This window comes from Vigna umbellata, chromosome 5 (genome assembly GCF_029865625.1).
Source record: "Vigna umbellata cultivar VRB3 chromosome 5, Vumbellata_1.0, whole genome shotgun sequence".
Taxonomy (NCBI): domain Eukaryota; kingdom Viridiplantae; phylum Streptophyta; class Magnoliopsida; order Fabales; family Fabaceae; genus Vigna; species Vigna umbellata.
In genome coordinates this window covers 65,746,389-65,769,253 of record NC_142169.1, presented here as the reverse complement: position 1 = coordinate 65,769,253, position 22,865 = coordinate 65,746,389, and the positions used below count along the sequence as shown (strand labels likewise).

The following is a 22,865-nucleotide window of genomic DNA, read 5'->3' as shown; positions in this document are numbered from 1 at the left end:
GTTGCTCGCAAAATTCTGACCATCACTCTTCCTGAGGATGTCTATATGAAGAAGTTCTATAAAAATTCCGACCATCACCGTCACCGTTGGCGGAGGGGTCCTTTCCAGCCGTGACGCCCCATAACTTTCGGCCTTGAGCTTTCCAACTTGGTCATCCGATGCTCCTTCCTCTACTTGGGTCGTGTTCGGTGCAAATGAGTGGTTCATCGGAGTTGAAGAGAATGCTCTCTTGGATTCCAATTCGTCTTCTCACACTGACCAAATCAATAATTCCCTTTCTCTAACCCTATTTCATTAAAAATCTCCTAATCCAAAGAAATCCATAATTTGAACAATTAAATAATATAACATAATAGGTCATATAACACTTATACAAGATTTAATAACAAATTAAATAACAAATTTTACGTAATACAAAACGTATACATCAGCAGATTAAGTGTGCACCATGTCATTATAGTTAAACGTCATTTATGAAAACTTAATGGAAAGGACAAAATTGACTCAATTTTACAAGTATATGGACATAATTTTGACAGTTAAAAAATGAAGATCTACTTAAGATTCTCCTACAAATACGAAATTCATCCAAAGATTTAAACCTAAAAGTTATTTGGAAAGAACTTTTCTGTCTAATTAGAACCGTTATATTAAAAGATCAATTTGACTATAAAGGGATCATCACAATAAAAATGGTTGTAGTTTCAAAATAGGAAACTTCAAAATATTAAGAGCAACAATTAATTTTTTATGTAAATTTTTCATTTACAGTAACATCTAACTGAGAAAAGTGAATACATAATAAGATTAAAAATAAATCTATTAAATATTATGATTAAATATATGTTTATCTCTTGATTTTAACGTAAAGTTAGAATTAGTCTTATCAAAACTTTAATTTTGTTTGGTTAACTTATTTTGGAAAACAATACATTTAGTTACTTTTGTTCAACAACTTTAAATGTTATATGACTTGGAAGAAGACATTTCACTGTAACATATACACTGCTACACGTCGTGATGTATACTTTTAATTTTTTCAAATTAAATTTTTATATTTAAAAATTTAATGTTTACTAACAACTTTTTATTATTATAACGCCCGAGTATTAAATGCACATAAATACATATGGACAGATATGGTTCCATTATATATTATATATATTATCTTAAAGGATTGATTCAAAACAAATATGCTTTAATACTTATAATCTGCAGTAGGTTCTTTTTTGCTATTTAAAATCTGAATGGTTTTATTATATTTAATGTATTGTGGGAACCACAGCAACAAGTACGGTCACCCATCCCATTATATATATGTAATGTAAAGGGATCGTCCTGAATAAATTTGTTATAGCTTCAAGACATTTAGAGTGAAGAACTAAGGATTTATCCTTCACCTCTTCATCATCCTTCATCAGGTTCTTTCTTCCTCCCTTTGTCGTATTTAAATCACATTATAAGTATCAGTTTCTCATGCACTCACACTCAACTTCTACAAATCTTATTTCGGTTCACCTTTTTTTGCTTATCATATTTTAAGTTGGGCTTCTGTTTACTACTTCTATAGATCCTTTTTATAGACAAATCTGTCTAGACAAGTTGAAACTATAAACCTTTTTGTTCGTTTAGTGGTTCGGTTATTTCTACCGAAAATGGAATAGTTGGATTTGTTAACAAGGAAACAAAATTAAATCCATATTTGACTAAGACTATAAGAAATGTGAAGCACACACGATAAAAAAAATTATTAAATAACAATTAATTTTAAAAATAAAAAATAATTTTCCATTATATTAACTGATTTAAAGTATATCTTAGGGTGCAGGAGCAACTAAGGTTATTGAGAAAATGTGGAGATTGAAGATAGCAGATGGAGGGAAGAGTCCTTACATATTCAGCACAAACAACTTTTTAGGAAGACAAATATGGGAGTATGATTCTGAAGCAGGAACTGATGAAGAACGAGCACAGGTTGAAGCAGCTCGTCAACATTTCTATCAAAATCGCTTTGAGCAAAAGGCGTGTGCCGATCGACTTTGGCGATTTCAGGTACTTCTTCTTTCTTATCCTCAACAAACCTCATTATTCAGATGCATTAATAGTTAATTAATTCGAAAATGAAAGTATCAATGAAATATATAATATAACTATATGTTAAATTTTTGTGCAGATTTTGAGGGAAAAAGAATTCAAACAAACAATAAGCAAAGTGAAGATAGAAGATGATGAGGAAATTACATGGGAGAAGGCTACTCTGACCATAAAGAGGGCTTCTCATTACCTTTCTGCACTGCAAACTAGTGATGGTCATTGGCCTGCTCAACTCGGGGGTTCTAACTACTTCGTTCCTGTAATGGTAAGTTTAACAATACTTGAATACCTTCGTTCTTCACTATCACTTGTAATAAATTAGAGTTTATCTATAAAAAAATTATCAAAAACAAATCTATTATATTATACTTAATATTACATTTCTATTTGCGTCAAACATTGCAGATCATCTCCATCTACAGTACAGGACATCTTGATACTGTAATTTCAAAAGAACATCGTAAAGAAATTCTCCGTTACTTGTATAATCATCAGGTACACTTGTTCAACGTCAATACACCAAACTGAACTTCTTGTTGAAGAAAGAAAAACATACATGCTATTTTTCCCCTTTTCTTTTCCACTTGTTGAAATTATTATATCTTTAAATTATATATAACTCATGTGGGAAGAACGAAGATGGAGGGTGGGGATTACACATAGAAGGTCCAAGCACAATGTACGGTACCGCATTCAATTACGTAACTATGAGAATTCTTGGAGAAGGACCTAATGGAGGTCATAACAACGCTTGCGCTAAGGCCAGAAAGTGGATTCATGATCATGGTACCGTAACACTTATGCCTTCCTGGGGAAAATTTTGGCTTTCGGTATGCATGCTTTCATATAACTTAAAAACATACAAAATAAACAAATGTAAGCTTGTGAGTAATTAAATAATGTTCTTGCTGTAGGTACTTGGTATTGTTGATTGGAGTGGATGCAATCCAATGCCCCCTGAATTTTGGATACTTCCTACTTTTCTTCCCATGCATCCTGGTTAAATAATTAATTTTATTTTTTCACTATTTAAGAAATATGACTAGTTAATTCAATATATACACAATAGTTCATCATTAAATTCAGTATTATTGTATCTTAATTTCACCTTAATTAAATAATGCAGCTAAAATGTGGTATTATTGTCGACATGTATACATGCCCATGTCATATATATATGGGAAAAGATTCGTGTGTCCAGTCACTCCATTAATCACGGATTTGAGAGAAGAACTCTTTACTGAACCTTACGATGAAAATACTTGGAAAAAAGCTCGACACAAATGTGCAAAGGTAATTAAACTTTTATAATTCTTTTGATTAACTTGTAAAAAGCACACTGATTAATTAAAGAAAAAAAATGATTTCAAAATTAAGAAAAAAAATACATGAAGATAATGTTTGGGTGACAGGAAGATCTGTATTATCCGCATCACTGGATACAAGATCTAATATGGGACAGTGCTTATTTTTTGACTGAGCCACTTCTCACTCGCTGGCCTTTCAATAAGATCAGAGAAAAGGCACTTGATGTAGCAATTAAAGGTATTCACTACGAAGATGAAAATACTCGATACATACATGGTGGCTGTATCAACAAGGTAATCATCATAATTTCAAAAACATCTTTATTATTCATACTATGCACCAATTTTAATTTTTAATTTTCGTTCACTTCGTGTTTGTGTTTCGTAGTCTTGCTCTTTGCTTGCTTCTTGGGTACACGATCCAAATGGAGATTCCTTTAAGAAGCATCTTGCCAGAGTCCCAGATTATTTATGGCTTTCAGAAGATGGAATGTGTGTTCCGGTATATAAATACAACTCAATTAATATCACCTTATTTATAATCACTAATATTAAGATAATCATGAAGATGATAACTTAATTAATCCAATTGTCTACATAATGTAGGGAGTTAATACGCAAACATGGGATGTTGGTTTCAGTGTTCAAGCTTTTCTCGCTACGGGTCTAATTGATGAACTTGGTCCCACACTTGAAAAAGCACATGATTTTATCAAGAAATCTCAGGTGAGTATATCATTAAATGAAAATGTTTGCTTCTTATATAAACACATAAAATAACTTATTGCGTGAACTAACTTCTACAAAATAAATAATTCATCTAACAAATTATTTTGGACGGAAAGTGCTCATTTACATAATTACTTAAATAATTACTTAAGTAACTAAATAATGAAGTCCAGTAACTAATTACTTTTAAAAAAAATTAACTAATTACTTGAAGATTATTTAGTTAATAAACTTATACATTGATTATATTTAAATACGCTTTTGAAGTGTCAAAATTTTTTATATCTCATAGTAAATAATTTATTTTGGTTCAGCGAGTTATTATGCTATTCTTGAATTAGTATCATTGACATGCTAATCTTGATAGTTTCATGTATTAGCGTAACAATAAATATATTTTATTAAAGGTTTAAAACCTCGTTTGATCCTCGTATTTGTGTGTCAATCTCAAATAGGTCATCGTTTTTTTCCGATCTCAATCGGGTCCATACACTTGTTAAAATGAACCAATTAAGCTTTCTCCATTAAGTTTTCATTAACGTCGTCTGCACATACTGAGTTGTAATTTTTTTAGATCTCGTGGCATGTTGAGATTTGTCATCCTTCATCCCATGAATAACAAAATCTACAATCTTCTAAACCGGAAGATCCTCTTCTTGTACTTCTCCTTCTCCTTCGCCACATCTCGGAGAAAATTCATTAGAGAAAGTGGAGGAAAATTCCATCAACCCTATCAATCAACAAAAACCGAAATAATCTCAATCTCAATTCGGTCCAGCGAAATGGATCACTACAAGGTTCTCGGCTTGCACCGAACCGCGACCAAGGAGGAAATCAAAACCGCTTTCAAGAAATTAGCGTTTCAGTTCCATCCGGGCAAGCATTCCCCATCGCCGAGGGCCATTAGGGAAATGAAGAGAAAACTCCAAAACCAAAGTCGAGATGGAATCCAAAACCCGAACAAATTCGCATTCTAGAAGCCATCTTCAATTCTGGGATGGTGACTCCCCCAAGAGATGAGATAAGGAAGATTCGGGTGCAGTTGCAGGAGTATGGCCAAGTTGGTGATGCCAATGTGTTCTATTGGTTCCAGAGTATGGCCAAGTTGGTGATGCCAATGTGTTCTATTGGTTCCAAAATCGCAAATCCAGGAGCAAGAACAAGCTTCGCCAGATCCAAAACTCAAAGAACCACAACAGAAACACAACCAAACTCAATTTCTCTCTCTCAAATCATACCACCTTCAACCTCATCCTCTTCCTCTTGACAAATCCTCCTCAAAAGAATTAGTGCACCCAAATGCCATCTCCTTGAATCAGAATTATTTACAATCTCACAACTACAATAACACCACTTTGCTGCCACCAGCGATCGAGTCTTTCTCCTTTCCTTTGCACAATAATGGTCAAGGTGTAATAGTTAACGATACCATCACAACGCATGGGTTTTCTATCCCTCAGTTCTCCAACAATATCATGCAATCTCAACCACAATGTGAACCAAAGGTTGGACACAGCAGTAGTCTTTTTCTCAATGAGATCATGAACCACGAAACCTTCTCAAAGAAAGACCAAGATCAGGAAAAGGCATTAAAATCAATGCACCTTCACACACCACAGAAGCACCTAATTTCTATTGGGTTCTTTGCTGCAACACAAGCACAATGTTTTTCTTTTTAGGTTCAATACATTTACCTTTGGTGGGGACAACCGCAAAGGTGACACCTTTACCGTGCTTTACCTCATCCACTCATGTGGGTTGTACCTGGAATTGGCCAGGAAAGTCTCCAAGAGTGTGAATTTGAAAACCCCAGGCGGTGGAGGTGGCAGAGGAGCTGCGCCAGATGAAGTCGCAACAGTAGGAGGACTCGAAGGCAAACGCTCGAGTGATGGAGATCTTTGCATCACACCGAAACGCGTGGCAGGCGGAGGAGAAGCGGCTGTTACAGCAGATCGAGGCAGCGACAGAGGAGATTATGTGCCTGAGGGGACGCGTGGCAAAGTTGAAGGAGGTGAGGAGCAGCGACCCCTGACGGTGCTCCAGTGATAATGCTGGGTCGTACGATAGCCACAACATTGTCTTGGTGGCGACTCCAGATTGCGCGGCTTAGTGGGCGGTGGGTGAGGAGGAGTCTCGTGCTTGATTGTACAAATAAGCCATTCAAAAAAATTTAATACACCTCAACATGCCACGAGATCTAAAAAAATTACATCTCAGTATGTGTAGACAGCGTTAATGAAAGCTTAACGGAGAGGGCTTAATTAGCTTATTTTAACAAATTTATGGACCCGATTGAGACAAAAAAAACGATAATCCACTTGAAATTGACACACAAATACAATGACCAAATAAGGGTTTAAATTTTTATTAAAAGATTATACGTCGAAACGGCTAGTTTAAAAAAAAAGTCTATATAATTTATGGAAAGTAAATCAACATATTATGTAATAAAAATACTGGAAAAATATAGAAGAAACCATATACTTAAATAAGAATTGATTTTAAAGAAAAAAATAAAGGTAGGAGAAAATAAATTAATGTTGAATAAATTCATAATTGATTGGCTTTATTACGCAATAATGAATTGATACGGTAATATTATAGGTAGTAGAAAATCGTCCAGGAGATTTCAAGAGTAGGTTTCATCACATTTCTAAAGGGGCATGGACCTTTGCTGACAGAGACCACGGATTACAACTTTCTGACGGTGCTGCAGAATGTCTCAAGGTATTTAACTGCTTAGGTTACAAACATTTTAATCTGTTAAAATTCAGGAATAACAACAAGTATATGTTTCGTGGTTTCTGACCAACCAATCGTTCTTGTTTCAGTGTTGTTTACTTTTATCGATGTTACCAGAAGAGATTGTTGGAGAAAAATTAGAACCTGAACGGTTATATGACTCGGTCAATTTTCTGTTGTCCCTTCAGGTATAGTACTATAAAGATTTGTGGGAGTACATTTTTAAATTTTATATGATTAATTTGATAATCAATGGTCTGTCGTCTTAATTTTTTCTTACATCACAGATCCTTGTAGTGCTAAAATTGTGCACATTTTTTCTTTAATTTGTTTTAATATTTTTTCCTCATTGAAGTTTCCACACATTTAAATTGCTTGTATATGATCTCTTTACAAATTTGATTACTGCAGAGCAAAAATGGAGGTTTGGCAGCATGGGAGGCTGCATTAGGTCAGAAGTGGTTGGAAGTAAGTTTGAATAGTTGATTTCTACATTGTGTATAAATTTGTTTCTTGATATTGATTTCATTATTATTATTATTTTTTAATTAATTTGTAGAATCTAAATCCGGCGGAATTTCTTGCTGACATAGTGGTTGAGCACGAGTATATTGAGTGTACTGGATCAACAATTCAGGCTTTAGTATTGTTTAAAAAGCTATATCCAAATCATAGAAGGGAAGAGATAGAGAGGTTAATTGTGAAAGCAGCTAAGTACATTGAAGATGAACAATCACCAAATGGAACTTGGGTTGGGATCTGGGCAGTTTGTTTCACCTACAGTTCTTGGTTCGCACTCGGAGGTTTAGCTGCTGCTGGAAAGACTTACACTAACTGCGCCACCATTCGTAAAGCTGTCAGATTTCTACTCTCAATACAGAACGAGGATGGTGGTTGGGGAGAAAGTTATCTTTCATGTCATATGAAGGTATGTAATTAAATCATTAAATATTATTACAATTTCCATTAGCTGTGATATAAATGAAAAATATTAATTAACGGCAATGTGAAATGAAGACATACGTCCCTCTTGAAGGACATCGATCACATGTTAGTCAAACAGCTTGGGCTCTAATGGCTTTAATTCACGCCGGACAGGTATTTTCTTCATGTGCATCTGCTGGATTTCAACGTCTATAGTTTATTATATTATTTAAAGTATTTGTTGATATTCCTTCTCTGAATGTGTCATGGTAGGCCGAGAGAGATCCAACACCTCTTCATCGTGCTGCAAAGTTACTCATTAATTCTCAGCTTGAAGATGGTGATTGGCCCCAACAAGTACCTCTCAAATCTCTATCCTTTGAATTATGACTAATTTATGTATTATGTAATTTTTTGTGTGACTTAATTGTTGCATTGTTGCAGGAGACTGTGGGAGCATACAAGGGTAGTTGTTTGCTTCATTATCCACTCTATAGAAGTTATTTTTCGATATGGGCTTTAAGTGAATACCGTAACAAAGTTTTAGTGTCTTGGACTACTTCGAAACTTGAGAAGTCTTAAAATCAGTAAGACAATGCCATACCATACAAATATCCTACAAATAAAATCAAAGTTGGTGATCAACTTTATTTCTATTTTTTATAATTTTCAAATTCTGAAACAATAAGAGGAGACATGTTACTGATGTGATGTTTTATTTTTAGATGAATCTTATGCGAGTCTTTGATATCATTATCTCAGGTAAGAAATACGTTTCATACTGAATATGAAACTTATACATAAAAATGTCCCACAATGAAAATTATACACTAAGATTTCTAAACTGGCTTATTGTTATGTAGAAAGTGTATTAATAAGATTTGACCCTATCTCAATGCAGATTTACAAGAAATTGATGGCAATGTTGTGAGGATGAAAGCTGTAGGATGTATGCAACATTCCTCTCTACAATAATATATGTTTTGAAGAATCTAAATAAACCATTTTATTATATATGTTATTGAGAAATAGAATTAAATAAACATGGTATGGTTGATGATAAGTGATTATGTAAAATAATTGAACATAAATGAAAAATATTTAAAATATATGAAATTGTATTATAGAAAGATAGATGTTTTATGTGATTTGATTAACAGATGTGTCAACATCCAATTTTATAACATCTAATTTTATTTGAGTAAATAAAATTTATTTTTACAAAATAAAGTTTTATTTTAAAATTTTCTTGTTAATTTAAACGTCAGTTTTTTAAGAGGAATATTCTCTTTAATTGATTCTAGTCATTAGAAACACTTAAATCATTACTTGAATTTTATCATCTACACTTCATATGAAGACATTAATTAATTAATTAAAAACTTAAAAAATTACTTATATATATATATATATATATATATATATATATATATATATATATTTTAAAGATGTTCACGATTTTGCTTAAGAAAAGAAGAAAAAGATGTATTAGGTATTAAAGAATTAAGACTTGGGAGTTCATAAAGGAAGGTGGATGGCCTCTTGTGGTTGTTTTTTTTTTTTCATTTCACTGTCCAAAGCTAATTTCAACCTTTTCTGGATTATAATTATGGTTGTTCTTTTCTCGAACATGAATGTTCAGTCTCCACAGTGTTATTCACCTTCACTTTCTTAACAACCAATCAACTTAACCATTTGGATTTTAATGTTTTAGGGATTAATTTTACTTTGGAATTACAAACTATTTTAGACTTAATTACTAATTTAATTTCTATATTTAATATTTAATTTGTTTTCATATTATATTTTTTTTACTTAATTTAACTTTTTTTAAAAATTTATATTAAATTCTTATTTTTGTAAAAAAGATTAAATGTGGTCCTTCCACTAAATTAACACAAATGCAATTTAAAATTTTCACATGTTAAAATTTGAATTTTTTGTATATTAAAATTTAGATTTAGCATATATAAAAATAGAATAATTTTGTACTTATAATATGTCACATGTCAACATAAAAAGGTTTCATAATAAAAAGATGATTCAGATTTTATATATGTAATATATCTAAATTTTTTACACCTGAAATTTCAAACAATATTAATATTGATTTCATCAAATATAATATTAAATCTTTTTACAAAAAATAAATTTTAATTGAATTAAAAATAAATATAAAAATCAAAACAAATCAAATATATATTATAAAAACAAAAATTTTCAATTAAATTTTTATTCATTTATTGCTAATCTAAAACCCTTCAAATTAATAAATCTGTCCTAAATCAGTACAATAAAAACAAAATTCACTTTTCACAACATAGGAAATACTAAAATGAATCTTGAGAAAGTTATCAAATTCAAATTTTATAAATAAAAAAATATAATTAGAAGAAAATATAGTCCATAATAAGTGAAAAAATAAATTATATAGATAATTACTTTACATCTATGACATAATATAAAATATATATACCCATTTTTTTCTTCTATTTCTGTTGTGTAAAGGGAGAGATTAAAATAAAATATTATATAATTATTGTTTTTTAATTTGTTAATAATTAAGTTCATTACAATTTTTGTTTTATTAATATTAAATTTTGTATACATCATTTACAAATATTTCATCTTAGGTGTCAAATGTTCATTTCTCAATTTAATTTTTCAATTAAATGAAACCAAACTGTCTAGCTACCAACTAGAAACCGTTGGCCTTTATATTTGGTATACGTGTAATCATTGTCTGGCTTAATACCCTTCAACTAACATAATTTGACTTTAATGATTCATATATAAACAGTAACCTTTTGTTTCAGAATTATTGAACTATAAAAATACTATTTTGAAGATATTTTAATCAATATTAATATTGCACAAAGAAACTGGTATTTATATTATTATTATTATTAGTGGAATACATGTTTGTCCACTTTTATCTCATAATGATTATAAAATTTAAAAAGTTAAATTAATTAATAAAATAGTTTTACAAGAATAAGAATAAAACTGATTGTATGTATATTAATAAATATTATATTTTTATAAATAATTATAAAAATAAATGTAATTTTTTTATAAATAATTTTTATTTATTTCATAAGTATATTTTATTATAAGTAAATATTTTAGTTTTAAAGGACTACCAAATAAAAAATAGTTAAATTTAAATAAATAAATACTTAAAAGATATAATCAATAAAATAAATATTTTAATTTTAAAAAATATTATTCAAAAAAGAAAAATATATTCATTATTTCACTCAATCTTCTTCTTCTTCTCTTCCATGTTTAGAGAGGGAAAAATACTTCTATTCTTTCTCTTTTAGGCAACTATGCGTCCAAGAATTATCACCGTCACCGTTGTCCTTTCTAAGTCTGGTTAAAGTCAACGTTTATCACTACCTGGAGACGTAGTTTGTATTGTTTAGCATGAACCTTAATCATTTTTTCACCATAATATTATCAAAGTTTGTAATGAAGGATTCAATTGGATTGAAGATATTTTGTTTGGAATATGTTTATTCTTCTAGATTGGTAAAAATAAAATAAAAACGAGAAAGAATAACGGAAAAAAAGATAAATCAAATCGTGATATTTATTGATGGATTTTACTGACAAATAACTGTTGACAAATTTATTGATTTTCGTCCATAATTATCAATGCATTTATTGACAAAATAATCTCTTGATAATTACTAATGAGTTTACTAACAAAAAAGTTGATAGTTACTAACAAAATTAAGATTCTATTGGTGAAATTTACCAACAATATTTTTATCTACAAATTTTGACTATCAATAAATTGTGGATAATTTTATTTTATTAACAAATTATTTATATTAATTTTTCTTGTAGTGTTTATTTTAGAAAACAATATATTTAATTCCTTTCACTCAACCGCAGACGACATTTTATTGTGACATACATTGTTTATACATATGTCACACATGTTATCTCTATGAATATTTTTAATTTTTTAAAATGAAATAAATTGTTTTGAAAACATGAGGATCTCAAAGACTTCTTTGGAATGAAACTATAAAGAATTTTTTTTATCTCCATCTTTATAAGGAGAAATCGTTTACAAATCTCTAATTTCTCTCTTCTAGTATCTTAATTAAAGATAGAATTATTGGATCTAGAAGAAGATGAAATAAAGAGATGAATTTTATCTTATATATTGATTGAGGTTGGAAAAGAAAAGTAAGGTGTTATTCCAATAAGAAAAAGAAGATGTCGACAAGTCAAGAGAGCAAAATGAAGAAAAATAAAATGAGAAATAAGTATTGAAGCCAAATCCGATTGAAGAGTTGGTGTTCATTAAAAAAATGTAAAAATGGTGAGGAGAAAACAAAATCATATAGTTTGGAACAACAACTAATTTCAACTTAAACAAAAACATATTTAATTTAAAAAATATATACAGAAATACACGTCTTTGTAGTAACAATGGTGGTGTAATAAAAAATGGAAAAATTATATATGCTACTGTATTCTTCTTTTTCATTTTTATTGTTTTTACATTTTTAAATTGAAGAATTTAGTATTCCAGTTTTGAAATTATGTGATTTTTTACGTTTGTTATATTTAAATTTAACATTAATTCAAAAAATTATTTTCGTAAAGATAATAAAGAGACCAAATTTATAAAATAATATATAATCTATTTTTTATAATTTGCAGTAGGTTCTTTCTTGCTATTTAAAATCTGAATAAGTAGGGGTCACCCATCCCATTTATATATATATATATGTAATGTAAAGGGATAGTCCTGAATCAATTTGTTATAGCTTCAAGACATTTAGAGTGAAGAATTAAGGATTTATCCTTCATCAGGTTCTTTCTTCCTCCCTTTGTCGTATTTAAATCACATTTAGAGTGAAGAACTAATAATTTGCCGTTATATTAACTGATTTAAAGTATATCTTAGGGTGCAGGAGCAACTAAGGTTATTGAGAAAATGTGGAGATTGAAGATAGCAGATGGAGGGAAGAGTCCTTACATATTCAGCACAAACAACTTTTTAGGAAGGCAAATATGGGAGTATGATTCTGAAGCAGGAACTGATGAAGAACGAGCACAGGTTGAAGCAGCTCGTCAACATTTCTATCAAAATCGCTTTGAGCAAAAGGCATGTGCCGATCGACTTTGGCGATTTCAGGTACTTCTTCTTTCTTATCCTCAACAAAACCTCATTCTTCAGATGCATTAATAATTAATTAATTCAAAAATGAAAGTATCAATGAAATATATAATATAAATATATGTTAAATTTTTGTGCAGATTTTGAGGGAAAAAGAATTCAAACAAACAATAAGCAAAGTGAAGATAGAAGATGATGAGGAAATTACATGGGAGAAGGCTACTCTGACCATAAAGAGGGCTTCTCACTACCTTTCTGCACTGCAAACTAGTGATGGCCATTGGCCTGCTCAACTCGGGGGTTCTAACTTCTTTGTTCCTGTAATGGTAAGTTTAACAATACTTGAATACCTTCGTTCTTCACTATCACTTCTAATGAATTAGAGTTTATCTATAAAAAAATTATCAAAAACAAATCTATTATATTATACTTAATATTACATTTCTATTTGCGTCAAACATTGCAGATCATCTCCATCTACAGTACAGGACATCTTGATACTGTAATTTCAAAAGAACATCGTAAAGAAATTCTCCGTTACTTGTATAATCATCAGGTACACTTGTTCAACTTCAATACACCAAACTGAACTTCTTGTTGAAGAAAGAAAAACAAACATGCTATTTTTCACCTTTTCTTTTCCATTTGTTGAAATTATTATATCTTTAAATTATATATAGCTGTCGTGAAATTTGAAAGTTTGTTCTTATTGGTAACCATTTGAAGAACGAAGATGGAGGGTGGGGATTACACATAGAAGGTCCAAGCACCATGTATTGTACCGCTCTCAATTACGTAACTATGAGAATTCTTGGAGAAGGACCCAACGGAGGTCATAACAACGCTTGCGCTAAAGCCAGACAGTGGATTCATGATCATGGTACCATAACACTTATGCCTTCGTGGGGGAAATTTTGGCTTTCGGTATGCATGCTTTCATATGATTTAAAACACACAAAATAAACAAATGTAAGTTTGTGAGTAATTTAAATAATATTATTGATGCAGGTACTTGGTATTGTTGATTGGAGTGGATGCAATCCAATGCCTCCTGAATTTTGGATACTTCCTACTTTTCTCCCCATGCATCCTGGTTAAATAATTAATTTTATTTTTTCACTATTTAAGTAATATGACTAGTTAATTCAATATATACACAATAGTTCATCATTAAATTCAGTATTATTGTATCTTAATTTCACCTTAATTAAATAATGCAGCTAAAATGTGGTATTATTGTCGACATGTCTACATGCCCATGTCATATATATATGGGAAAAGATTCGTGTGTCCAGTCACTCCATTAATCACGGATTTGAGAGAAGAACTCTTTACTGAACCTTACGATGAAAATACTTGGAAAAAAGCTCGACACAAATGTGCAAAGGTAATTAAACTTTTATAATTCTTTTGATTAACTTGTAAAAAGCACACTAATTAATTAAAGAAAAAAAATGATTTCAAAATTAAGAAAAAAAAAATACATGAAGATAATGTTTGGGTGACAGGAAGATCTGTATTATCCGCATCACTGGATACAAGATTTAATATGGGACAGTGCTTATTTTTTGACTGAGCCACTTCTCAGTCGCTGGCCTTTCAATAAGATCAGAGAAAAGGCACTTGATGTGGCAATTAAAGGTATTCACTACGAAGATGAAAATACTCGATACATACATGGTGGCTGTATCAACAAGGTAATTAATCATCATAATTTCAAAAACATCTTTATTATTCATACTATGCACCAATTTTAATTTTTAGTTTTCGTTCGCTTCGTGTTTGTGTTTCGTAGTCTTGCTCTTTGCTTGCTTCTTGGGTACACGATCCAAATGGAGATTCCTTTAAGAAGCATCTTGCAAGAGTCCCAGATTATTTGTGGCTTTCAGAAGATGGAATGTGTGTACAGGTATACATACAACTCGGTTAATATCACCTTATTTATAATCACTAATATTAAGATAATCATGAAGATGATAACTTAATTAAACCAATTGTCTAAATAATGTAGGGACTTAACACGCAAACATGGGATGCTGGTTTCGCCGTTCAAGCTTTTCTCGCTACGGGTCTAATTGATGAACTTGGTCCAACTCTTGAAAAAGCACATGATTTTATCAAGAAATCTCAGGTGAATATATCATTAAGTTAAATTATTTGCTTCGTCCATAAATAAAAGAACTCTTATTGCGTGAACTAACTTCTACAAAATATATAAGTCATCAAACAGATTATTTTGGACGGATAGTGCTCATTTACAGAATTACTGAAGTAATTAAATAATGAAGTCCGGTAACTAATTACTTTTCAAAAAATTAACTAATTACTTGACGATTATTTAGTTAATAAACTTATACATTGAATTAAATACGTTTTTCCAGTGTCCAAAATTTTCATATCTCATTTAATAAATAATTTATTTTGGTTCTGCGAGTTATTTATTATGCTATTTTTGAATTAGTATAATTGACATGCTAATCTTGATAGTTTCATGTATTAACGTAACTATAAATATAGTTTATTAAAATATTACACATCGGCTAGTTTAAAAAAATACTATATAATTTATCGAAACTAAATCAACATATTATGTAATAAAAATACTGGAAAAATATCGAAGAAACCATATACTTAAATAAGAATTGATTTTAAAGAAAAAATAAAGTTAGTAGAAAATAAATTGATGTTGAATAAATTCATAATTGATTAGTTTTATTAGGCGATAATAAATTGATATTTTTATATTATAGGTAGTAGAAAATCGTCCAGGAGATTTTAAGAGTAGCTTTCATCACTTTTCTAAAGGAGCATGGACCCTTGCTGACAGAGACCACGGATTACAACTTTCTGATGGCACTGCAGAATGTCTCAAGGTATTTTTAGCTGCTTAGTTACAAACATTTTAATTTGTTAAAAAATGTCAGGAATAACAACAAGTATATGTTTCGTGGTTCTAACTAACCAATCATTCATTTTTCAGTGTTGTTTACTTTTATCGATGTTGCCAGAAGAGATTGTTGGAGAAAAATTGGAACCTGAACGGTTATATGACACGGTCAATTTTCTGTTGTCCCTTCAGGTAGTACTATAAGATTTGTGGGAGCACACTTTTAAATTTTATATGATTAATTTGGTAATCAATGGTATGTTGACTTAATCTTTGTCTACTTCAGACATCTCGTAGTGTTAAAATTATTCGCATTTTTTCTGTTATTTTTAAAATTTTTCTCTCATTGAAGTTTCCACTCATTCGGATTGCAGAGCAAAAATGGAGGTTTGACAGTGTGGGAACCAGCGTTAGGTCAAAAGTGGTTGGAAGTAAGTTTGAATTGTTGATTTCTACAATGTTTATATATTTGTTTTCTGATATTGATTTCATTATTATTATTTTTTTAATTAATTTGTAGAATTTGAATCCGGCGGAATTTCTTGCTGACATAGTGGTTGAGCACGAGTATATTGAGTGTACTGGATCAACAATTCAAGCTTTAGTATTGTTCAAAAAACTATATCCAAATCATAGAAGGGAAGAGATAGAGAGGTTGATTGTGAAAGCGGCTAAGTACATTGAAGATGAACAATCACCAAATGGAACTTGGATTGGGATCTGGGGAGTTTGTTTCACATACTGTTCCTGTTTCGCACTTGGAGGTTTAGCTGCTGCCGGAAAGACTTACACTAACTGCGCCGCCATTCGTAAAGCTGTCAAATTTCTACTCTCAAAACAGAACGAGGATGGTGGTTGGGGAGAAAGTTATCTCTCATGTCATATGAAGGTATGTAATTAAATGGTATTTTTTTTTTAAATTTCTTTTAGCTTAAATGTTAATACTTATGCATATTAATAAATGTAGTAAAATAATTAAATTAGTTTTTAACTAATTTGTATTTACAATGATGTCAAAATATTTATCTTTTGCATTATCTTTAGCTGCTTCTTTATTTATTTTTTTATTTTTTGAACCTTCATTTTCAAAGTTATCTTTAGCATTATACTTCCTCAATCATAGGATTTTTGTTTTCTTATAGTTAATTGTTATAATCTTATTTTAAACTTTATTATTTTAAACCCTCATATAAGAAGAGAGGAGTTCAGCGCTGGTGATAGTGGTGAGATTGTCGACTCCAATGAGGTGAACGAGTGTGGGATTTTTCAAATGAAACATTATGAGAAGGAAGGAAAACAACTATTTTTTCTAAATGACTTGTTTGAATAAGAAGCGGAAAACTTAATTTTGATTAGGTTGGGAGGACTAAAGGGATACAATAATAAATTATTATTTTTATATTTAACGGCTTAATGGATACTTGTCACTATAAGTAATGTCATAAGCAGTTACTAAAATATTCATTATCCATTATACGTTATTAATTTATTACATGTTAATGAATGTATATATACATGGTAGACGTACGCACCTCTTGAAGGGAATCGATCAAATGTATGTCAAACAGCTTGGGTTCTAATGGCTTTAATTCATGCCGGACAGGTATTGGTGCATCTGCTGGATTTTAAAGTCTATGGTTTATTATATTATTTAAAGTAATTGTTGATATTTCTTTTCTGAATGTGTCATTTAGGCTGAGAGAGATCCAACACCTCTTCATCGTGCTGCAAAGTTACTCATTAATTCTCAATTAGAAGATGGCGATTGGCCCCCACAAGTACCTCTCAAAAATCTCTATGCTTTGAATTATGACTATGACTATTTTATGTATTATGTAATATAATTTCACCAAAATTGTTTAATGTTTTGTGTGACTTAATTGTGGCAGGAGGCCGTGGGGGCGTACAAGGGTAGTTGCTTGCTTCATTACTCATTGTATAGAAATTATTTTTCATTATGGGCTTTGAGTGACTACCGTAACAAAGTTTTAGTGCCTTCGACTACTCCTAAACTTGAGAAGTCGTAAGATGAGAAAGACAATGCCATACCATACAAATATCCTACAAATAAAATCAAAGTTGGTGATCAACTTTAATAACTTTATTTCTATTTTTATAATTTGCAAATTCTGAAACAATAAAACGAGACATGCTACTAATGTGATATTTCATTTTTAGATGAATCTTATGGAGTCTTTGATATGATTATCTCAGGTAAGAAGTACGTTTCATACTGAAACTTATACATAAAAATGTCAACTCACTGAAAATTATACACTAAGATTTCTAGACTGGTTTATTGTTATGTAGAAAGTGTATTAATAAGATTTGACCGTATCTCATTGCAGATGGTGGAAATCTAGTTTTACAAGAAATGGATGGCAATGTTGTGAGGATGAAGCTCTGGGGTGTATGCAACATTCCTCTCTACAACAATATATGATTTGGAGAATATAAATAAACCAGTTTATAACCATTGCATTGTGTAATTGACATAGAGAAATGGAATGAAATAAACAACATGGTATGGTTGGATGATGAGTGATTGTGTAAAATAATTGAACATAAATGAAAAATGTTTAAAATATATGAAATTATATATTAGAAAAATAGGTGTTTTTTGTGGTTTGATTAACAAATGTCTCAACATTGAATTTTATCACAGTAAATAAAATTTATTTCTAAGAAATAAAAAATAAATGTTCAATTAAATCTAAGAAAGGTATAAAAAAAATAGATAAAATAAAAAAAATGCGGATAATATTTCGTTTTAAATAAGCTAAAATATTTATTAGAAAAAGTGAAAAAAAAATGATGAGCTAGAGGAAAAGAAGAGAAAAAAAAAGGAGAAAGAAAAAAAAATAAAAACCAAACCTGGACTAATTTATTTGGTCTAAATTTTCAGAAAATAAAACAGAAAGGCAAAGCTTTCATTTATTCCCTTGTATCTAATTTTTATCGGACCCAATTCACTTGTTACCATCCAGACCCAATTTTTTCTGTTTAAACCTTTTTGAAGCCCAACACATTTTTTTATTATATTTCCATTCGTTTTTCATGTTCCCACAGCCACAATTTCTCTTTGCACCCCTAACAAAATTCTGTCCACTCAGTTTTTCACTTTCTGTTATTTGTAATTGCACAAATATGAGGCCTGGGACACGTTTTCATCCTTTTTGCCATTGCCATTCACTGAGTCCATTTTTCATCATCATCAGATCACACACAAGCACGTTTCACTTTTACCATCTTCACCTTCATATCTCCATCATCATTCGTTCTCCACAGCACTTTTACAGAATGATCTTCCCACCATCAAACAGAAACAGTATATCTTCATCTCCCTCGTCTTCAGACCTGTCATTATCCTCACAAATCGAACCCACCATCTCCGTCGATTCCGTTTTCCATTTTCACTCTATCTTCGAATCATGACCAATGATAATGATGGTAAATAAATCTGTCTAGGTGGGTAATATAAAAAATCATCTGATTTATTTTTTTATTTAATTTTTGTTCTATCTATAGAACTATTTTCGTTTTGTTAAAATAATTTTTATTATTTTTACACGATTCTAATTTTACATATAAAAACATTAAAAAAATATCTGAATTATTTTTATTTTCTTTAACATTTTATTTGTTGCTTAATTTTATTATATAAAATAATGTTTACTTTTAGTTATTACTCTTAGAAAATTTACTGAATATTGGACTATTGGATTGTTAACTTCAACCCTACTCTCCAAAATAATATGAAGAACTCAGAAATAATTGTTGTAGAAGCTGACAATAATAGAATAAAGATCACATACAAAAGACTTTCTGAGGCATGTAGATCACTATTTTTAAAGACTTATCCGCGATATATTGCGCAAACTCTCCAAGATACAACATAAACTTCTCAGGTAATATATGACTTTCAGAAGATGGAATGTGTGTTCCGGTATATAAATACAACTCAATTAATATCACCTTATTTATAGTCACTAATATTAAGATAATCATGAAGATGATAACTTAATTAAACCAATTGTCTAAATAATGTAGGCAATTAATACGCAAACATGGGATGCTGGTTTCGCCGTTCAAGCTTTTCTCGCTACGGGTCTAATTGATGAACTTGGTCCAACTCTTGAAAAAGCACATGATTTTATCAAGAAATCTCAGGTGAGTATACCATGCATAAAATTACAATGTATAACAAACAAGAAACCATATACTTAAATAAGAATTGATTTTAAAGATAAAATAAAGGTAGGAGAAAATAAATTAATGTTGAATAAATTCATAATTGATTGGCTTTATTACGCAACAATGAATTGATACGTTAATATTATAGGTAGTAGAAAATCGTCCAGGAGATTTCAAGAGTAGGTTTCATCACATTTCTAAAGGGGCATGGACCTTGGCTGACAGAGACAACGGATTACAACTTTCTGACGGCACTGCAGAATGTCTCAAGGTATTTAACTGCATAGGTTACAAACATTTTAATTTGTTAAAAAAATTTCAGGAATAACAACAAGTATAGGTTTCGTGGTTCTAACTAACCAATCGTTATTGTTTCAGTGTTGTTTACTTTTATCAATGTTGCCAGAAGAGATTGTTGGACAAAAATTAGAACCTGAACGGTTATATGACGCGGTCAATTTTCTGTTGTCCCTTCAGGTATAGTACTATAAAGATTTGTGGGAGTACACTTTTAAATTTTATATGATTAATTTGATAATCAATGGTCTGTCGTCTTAATCTTTTTTTACATCACAGATCCTTGTAGTGCTAAAATTGTGCACATTTTTTCTTTAATTTGTTTTAATATTTTTCCCTCATTGAAGTTTCCACACATTTAAATTGCTTGTATATGATCTCTTTACAAATTTGATTACTGCAGAGCAAAAATGGAGGTTTGGCAGCATGGGAGGCTGCATTAGGTCAGAAGTGGTTGGAAGTAAGTTTGAATAGTTGATTTCTACATTGTGTATAAATTTGTTTCTTGATATTGATTTCATTATTATTATTATTTTTTAATTAATTTGTAGAATCTAAATCCGGCGGAATTTCTTGCTGACATAGTGGTTGAGCACGAGTATATTGAGTGTACTGGATCAACAATTCAGGCTTTAGTATTGTTTAAAAAGCTATATCCAAATCATAGAAGGGAAGAGATAGAGAGGTTAATTGTGAAAGCAGCTAAGTACATTGAAGATGAACAATCACCAAATGGAACTTGGGTTGGGATCTGGGCAGTTTGTTTCACCTACAGTTCTTGGTTCGCACTCGGAGGTTTAGCTGCTGCTGGAAAGACTTACACTAACTGCGCCACCATTCGTAAAGCTGTCAGATTTCTACTCTCAATACAGAACGAGGATGGTGGTTGGGGAGAAAGTTATCTTTCATGTCATATGAAGGTATGTAATTAAATCATTAAATATTATTACAATTTCCATTAGCTGTGATATAAATGAAAAATATTAATTAACGGCAATGTGAAATGAAGACATACGTCCCTCTTGAAGGACATCGATCACATGTTAGTCAAACAGCTTGGGCTCTAATGGCTTTAATTCACGCCGGACAGGTATTTTCTTCATGTGCATCTGCTGGATTTCAACGTCTATAGTTTATTATATTATTTAAAGTATTTGTTGATATTCCTTTTCTGAATGTGTCATGGTAGGCCGAGAGAGATCCAACACCTCTTCATCGTGCTGCAAAGTTACTCATTAATTCTCAGCTTGAAGATGGTGATTGGCCCCAACAAGTACCTCTCAAATCTCTATCCTTTGAATTATGACTAATTTATGTATTATGTAATTTTTTGTGTGACTTAATTGTTGCATTGTTGCAGGAGACTGTGGGAGCATACAAGAGTAGTTGTTTGCTTCATTATCCACTCTATAGAAGTTATTTTTCGATATGGGCTTTAAGTGAATACCGTAACAAAGTTTTAGTGTCTTGGACTACTTCGAAACTTGAGAAGTCTTAAAATCAGTAAGACAATGCCATACCATACAAATATCCTACAAATAAAATAAAAGTTGGTGATCAACTTTAATAACTTTATTTCTATTTTTTATAATTTTCAAATTCTGAAACAATAAGACGAGACATGTTACTGATGTGATGTTTTATTTTTAGATGAATCTTATGCGAGTCTTTGATCTCATTATCTTTGGTAAGAAGTACGTTTATGAAACTTATACATAAAATGGTCAACACAATGAAAATTATACACAAGATTTCTAAACTGGTTTATTGTTATGTAGAAAGTGTATTAATAAGATTTGACCGTATCTCAATGCAGATTTACAAGAAATTGATGGCAATGTTGTGAGGATGAAGATGTAGGATGTATGCAACATTCCTCTCTACAATAATATATGATTTGAAGAATCTAAATAAACCATTTTATTATATATTTATTGAGAAATGGAATTAAATAAACATGGTATGGTTGATGATAAGGGATTATGTAAAATAATTGAACATAAATGAAAAATATTTAAAATATATGAAATTATGTATTAGAAAGATAGATGTTTTATGTGATTTGATTAACAGATGTGTCAACATCCAATTTTATAACATCTAATTTTATTTGAGTAAATCAAATTTATTTTTATAAAATAAAAAATAAAATAAAGTTTTATTTTAAAATTTTCTTGTTAATTTAAACGTCAGTTTTTAAGAGGAATATTGTGACATTCCAAAAATATAGCAATAAACCATATAATAGAATATTTACGATTAATAATAACTCATATCAGTCTTAACATTTAAAAGAACATACGGTTACGGCCGAACGGCCTTAACTATAATTACAATCTTAACTGTACAAGATAAGCGAAATTTGACCGAACGGTTTACAAAACCAACACCGAACGGTCATACAAAAGAAAAGAAAAGGTGATATAACGACCACCTTACCCAATAACCAAAATATTAGCCGAACATCCTACTGTTCGGTTTTCACCTCTACATCTACCAAGTTCTCTTCTTCCAGCGCCTCTTCTAGTAGCGCGTCTCCTTCTGCTCA

The 22,865-nt window shown here is 30.6% G+C and overlaps 2 protein-coding genes and 1 pseudogene across 5 annotated transcripts; all 3 read left to right on the top strand.

Moving 5' to 3' along the window:
* The first annotated feature begins 1,262 nt into the window (after nt 1-1,262).
* On the top strand, nt 1,263-8,953 carry LOC124832284 (beta-amyrin synthase-like). The gene is made up of 18 exons (XM_088116202.1): nt 1,263-1,421; nt 1,822-2,052; nt 2,174-2,359; nt 2,500-2,589; nt 2,727-2,924; nt 3,009-3,093; nt 3,221-3,387; nt 3,507-3,695; nt 3,790-3,903; nt 4,008-4,127; nt 6,735-6,857; nt 6,962-7,060; nt 7,284-7,340; nt 7,432-7,800; nt 7,890-7,970; nt 8,070-8,153; nt 8,241-8,558; nt 8,698-8,953. The coding sequence occupies exons 2-17, from the start codon at nt 1,852-1,854 to the stop codon at nt 8,376-8,378; spliced, it is 2,301 nt and encodes a 766-aa protein (XP_087972328.1). The 5' UTR covers nt 1,263-1,421; nt 1,822-1,851; the 3' UTR covers nt 8,379-8,558; nt 8,698-8,953.
* LOC148198819 (uncharacterized) lies at nt 5,199-6,409 on the top strand (annotated as a pseudogene).
* Nucleotides 8,954-12,473: 3,520 nt separating the features above from the next.
* LOC124832266 (beta-amyrin synthase-like) lies at nt 12,474-21,923 on the top strand. Of its 4 annotated transcripts, none has more exons than XR_007028337.2 (19): nt 12,475-12,632; nt 12,727-12,957; nt 13,080-13,265; nt 13,406-13,495; nt 13,666-13,863; nt 13,948-14,032; nt 14,160-14,326; nt 14,448-14,636; nt 14,735-14,848; nt 14,951-15,070; nt 15,690-15,812; nt 15,920-16,018; nt 16,201-16,257; nt 16,347-16,715; nt 17,349-17,429; nt 17,521-17,604; nt 17,716-17,904; nt 18,005-18,040; nt 18,175-18,367. XR_007028337.2 is itself a non-coding variant. In XM_088115944.1 (17 exons), the coding sequence occupies exons 2-17, from the start codon at nt 12,757-12,759 to the stop codon at nt 21,813-21,815; spliced, it is 2,301 nt and encodes a 766-aa protein (XP_087972070.1). In that variant the 5' UTR covers nt 12,474-12,632; nt 12,727-12,756; the 3' UTR covers nt 21,816-21,923. The 4 variants fall into 4 exon arrangements, 1 of the variants encoding a protein (XP_087972070.1); XR_015786788.1 differs by having other exon boundaries at nt 18,005-18,047; XR_015786787.1 differs by having other exon boundaries at nt 12,544-12,632; nt 12,734-12,957.
* The last annotated feature ends 942 nt before the right edge of the window (nt 21,924-22,865 follow it).

Coding starts and splice junctions, on each gene's coding strand:
- LOC124832284 (XM_088116202.1), top strand. CDS start 1,852: ATGTGGAGATTGAAGATAGCAGATGGAGGGAAGAGTCCTTACATATTC. Junction 7,061..7,283: donor ATTTTCTGTTGTCCCTTCAG/GTATAGTACTAT, acceptor TGATTACTGCAG/AGCAAAAATGGAGGTTTGGC. Junction 7,341..7,431: donor TAGGTCAGAAGTGGTTGGAA/GTAAGTTTGAAT, acceptor ATTAATTTGTAG/AATCTAAATCCGGCGGAATT.
- LOC124832266 (XM_088115944.1), top strand. CDS start 12,757: ATGTGGAGATTGAAGATAGCAGATGGAGGGAAGAGTCCTTACATATTC. Junction 13,496..13,665: donor GTTACTTGTATAATCATCAG/GTACACTTGTTC, acceptor AACCATTTGAAG/AACGAAGATGGAGGGTGGGG. Junction 21,408..21,506: donor CTTTAATTCACGCCGGACAG/GTATTTTCTTCA, acceptor GTGTCATGGTAG/GCCGAGAGAGATCCAACACC.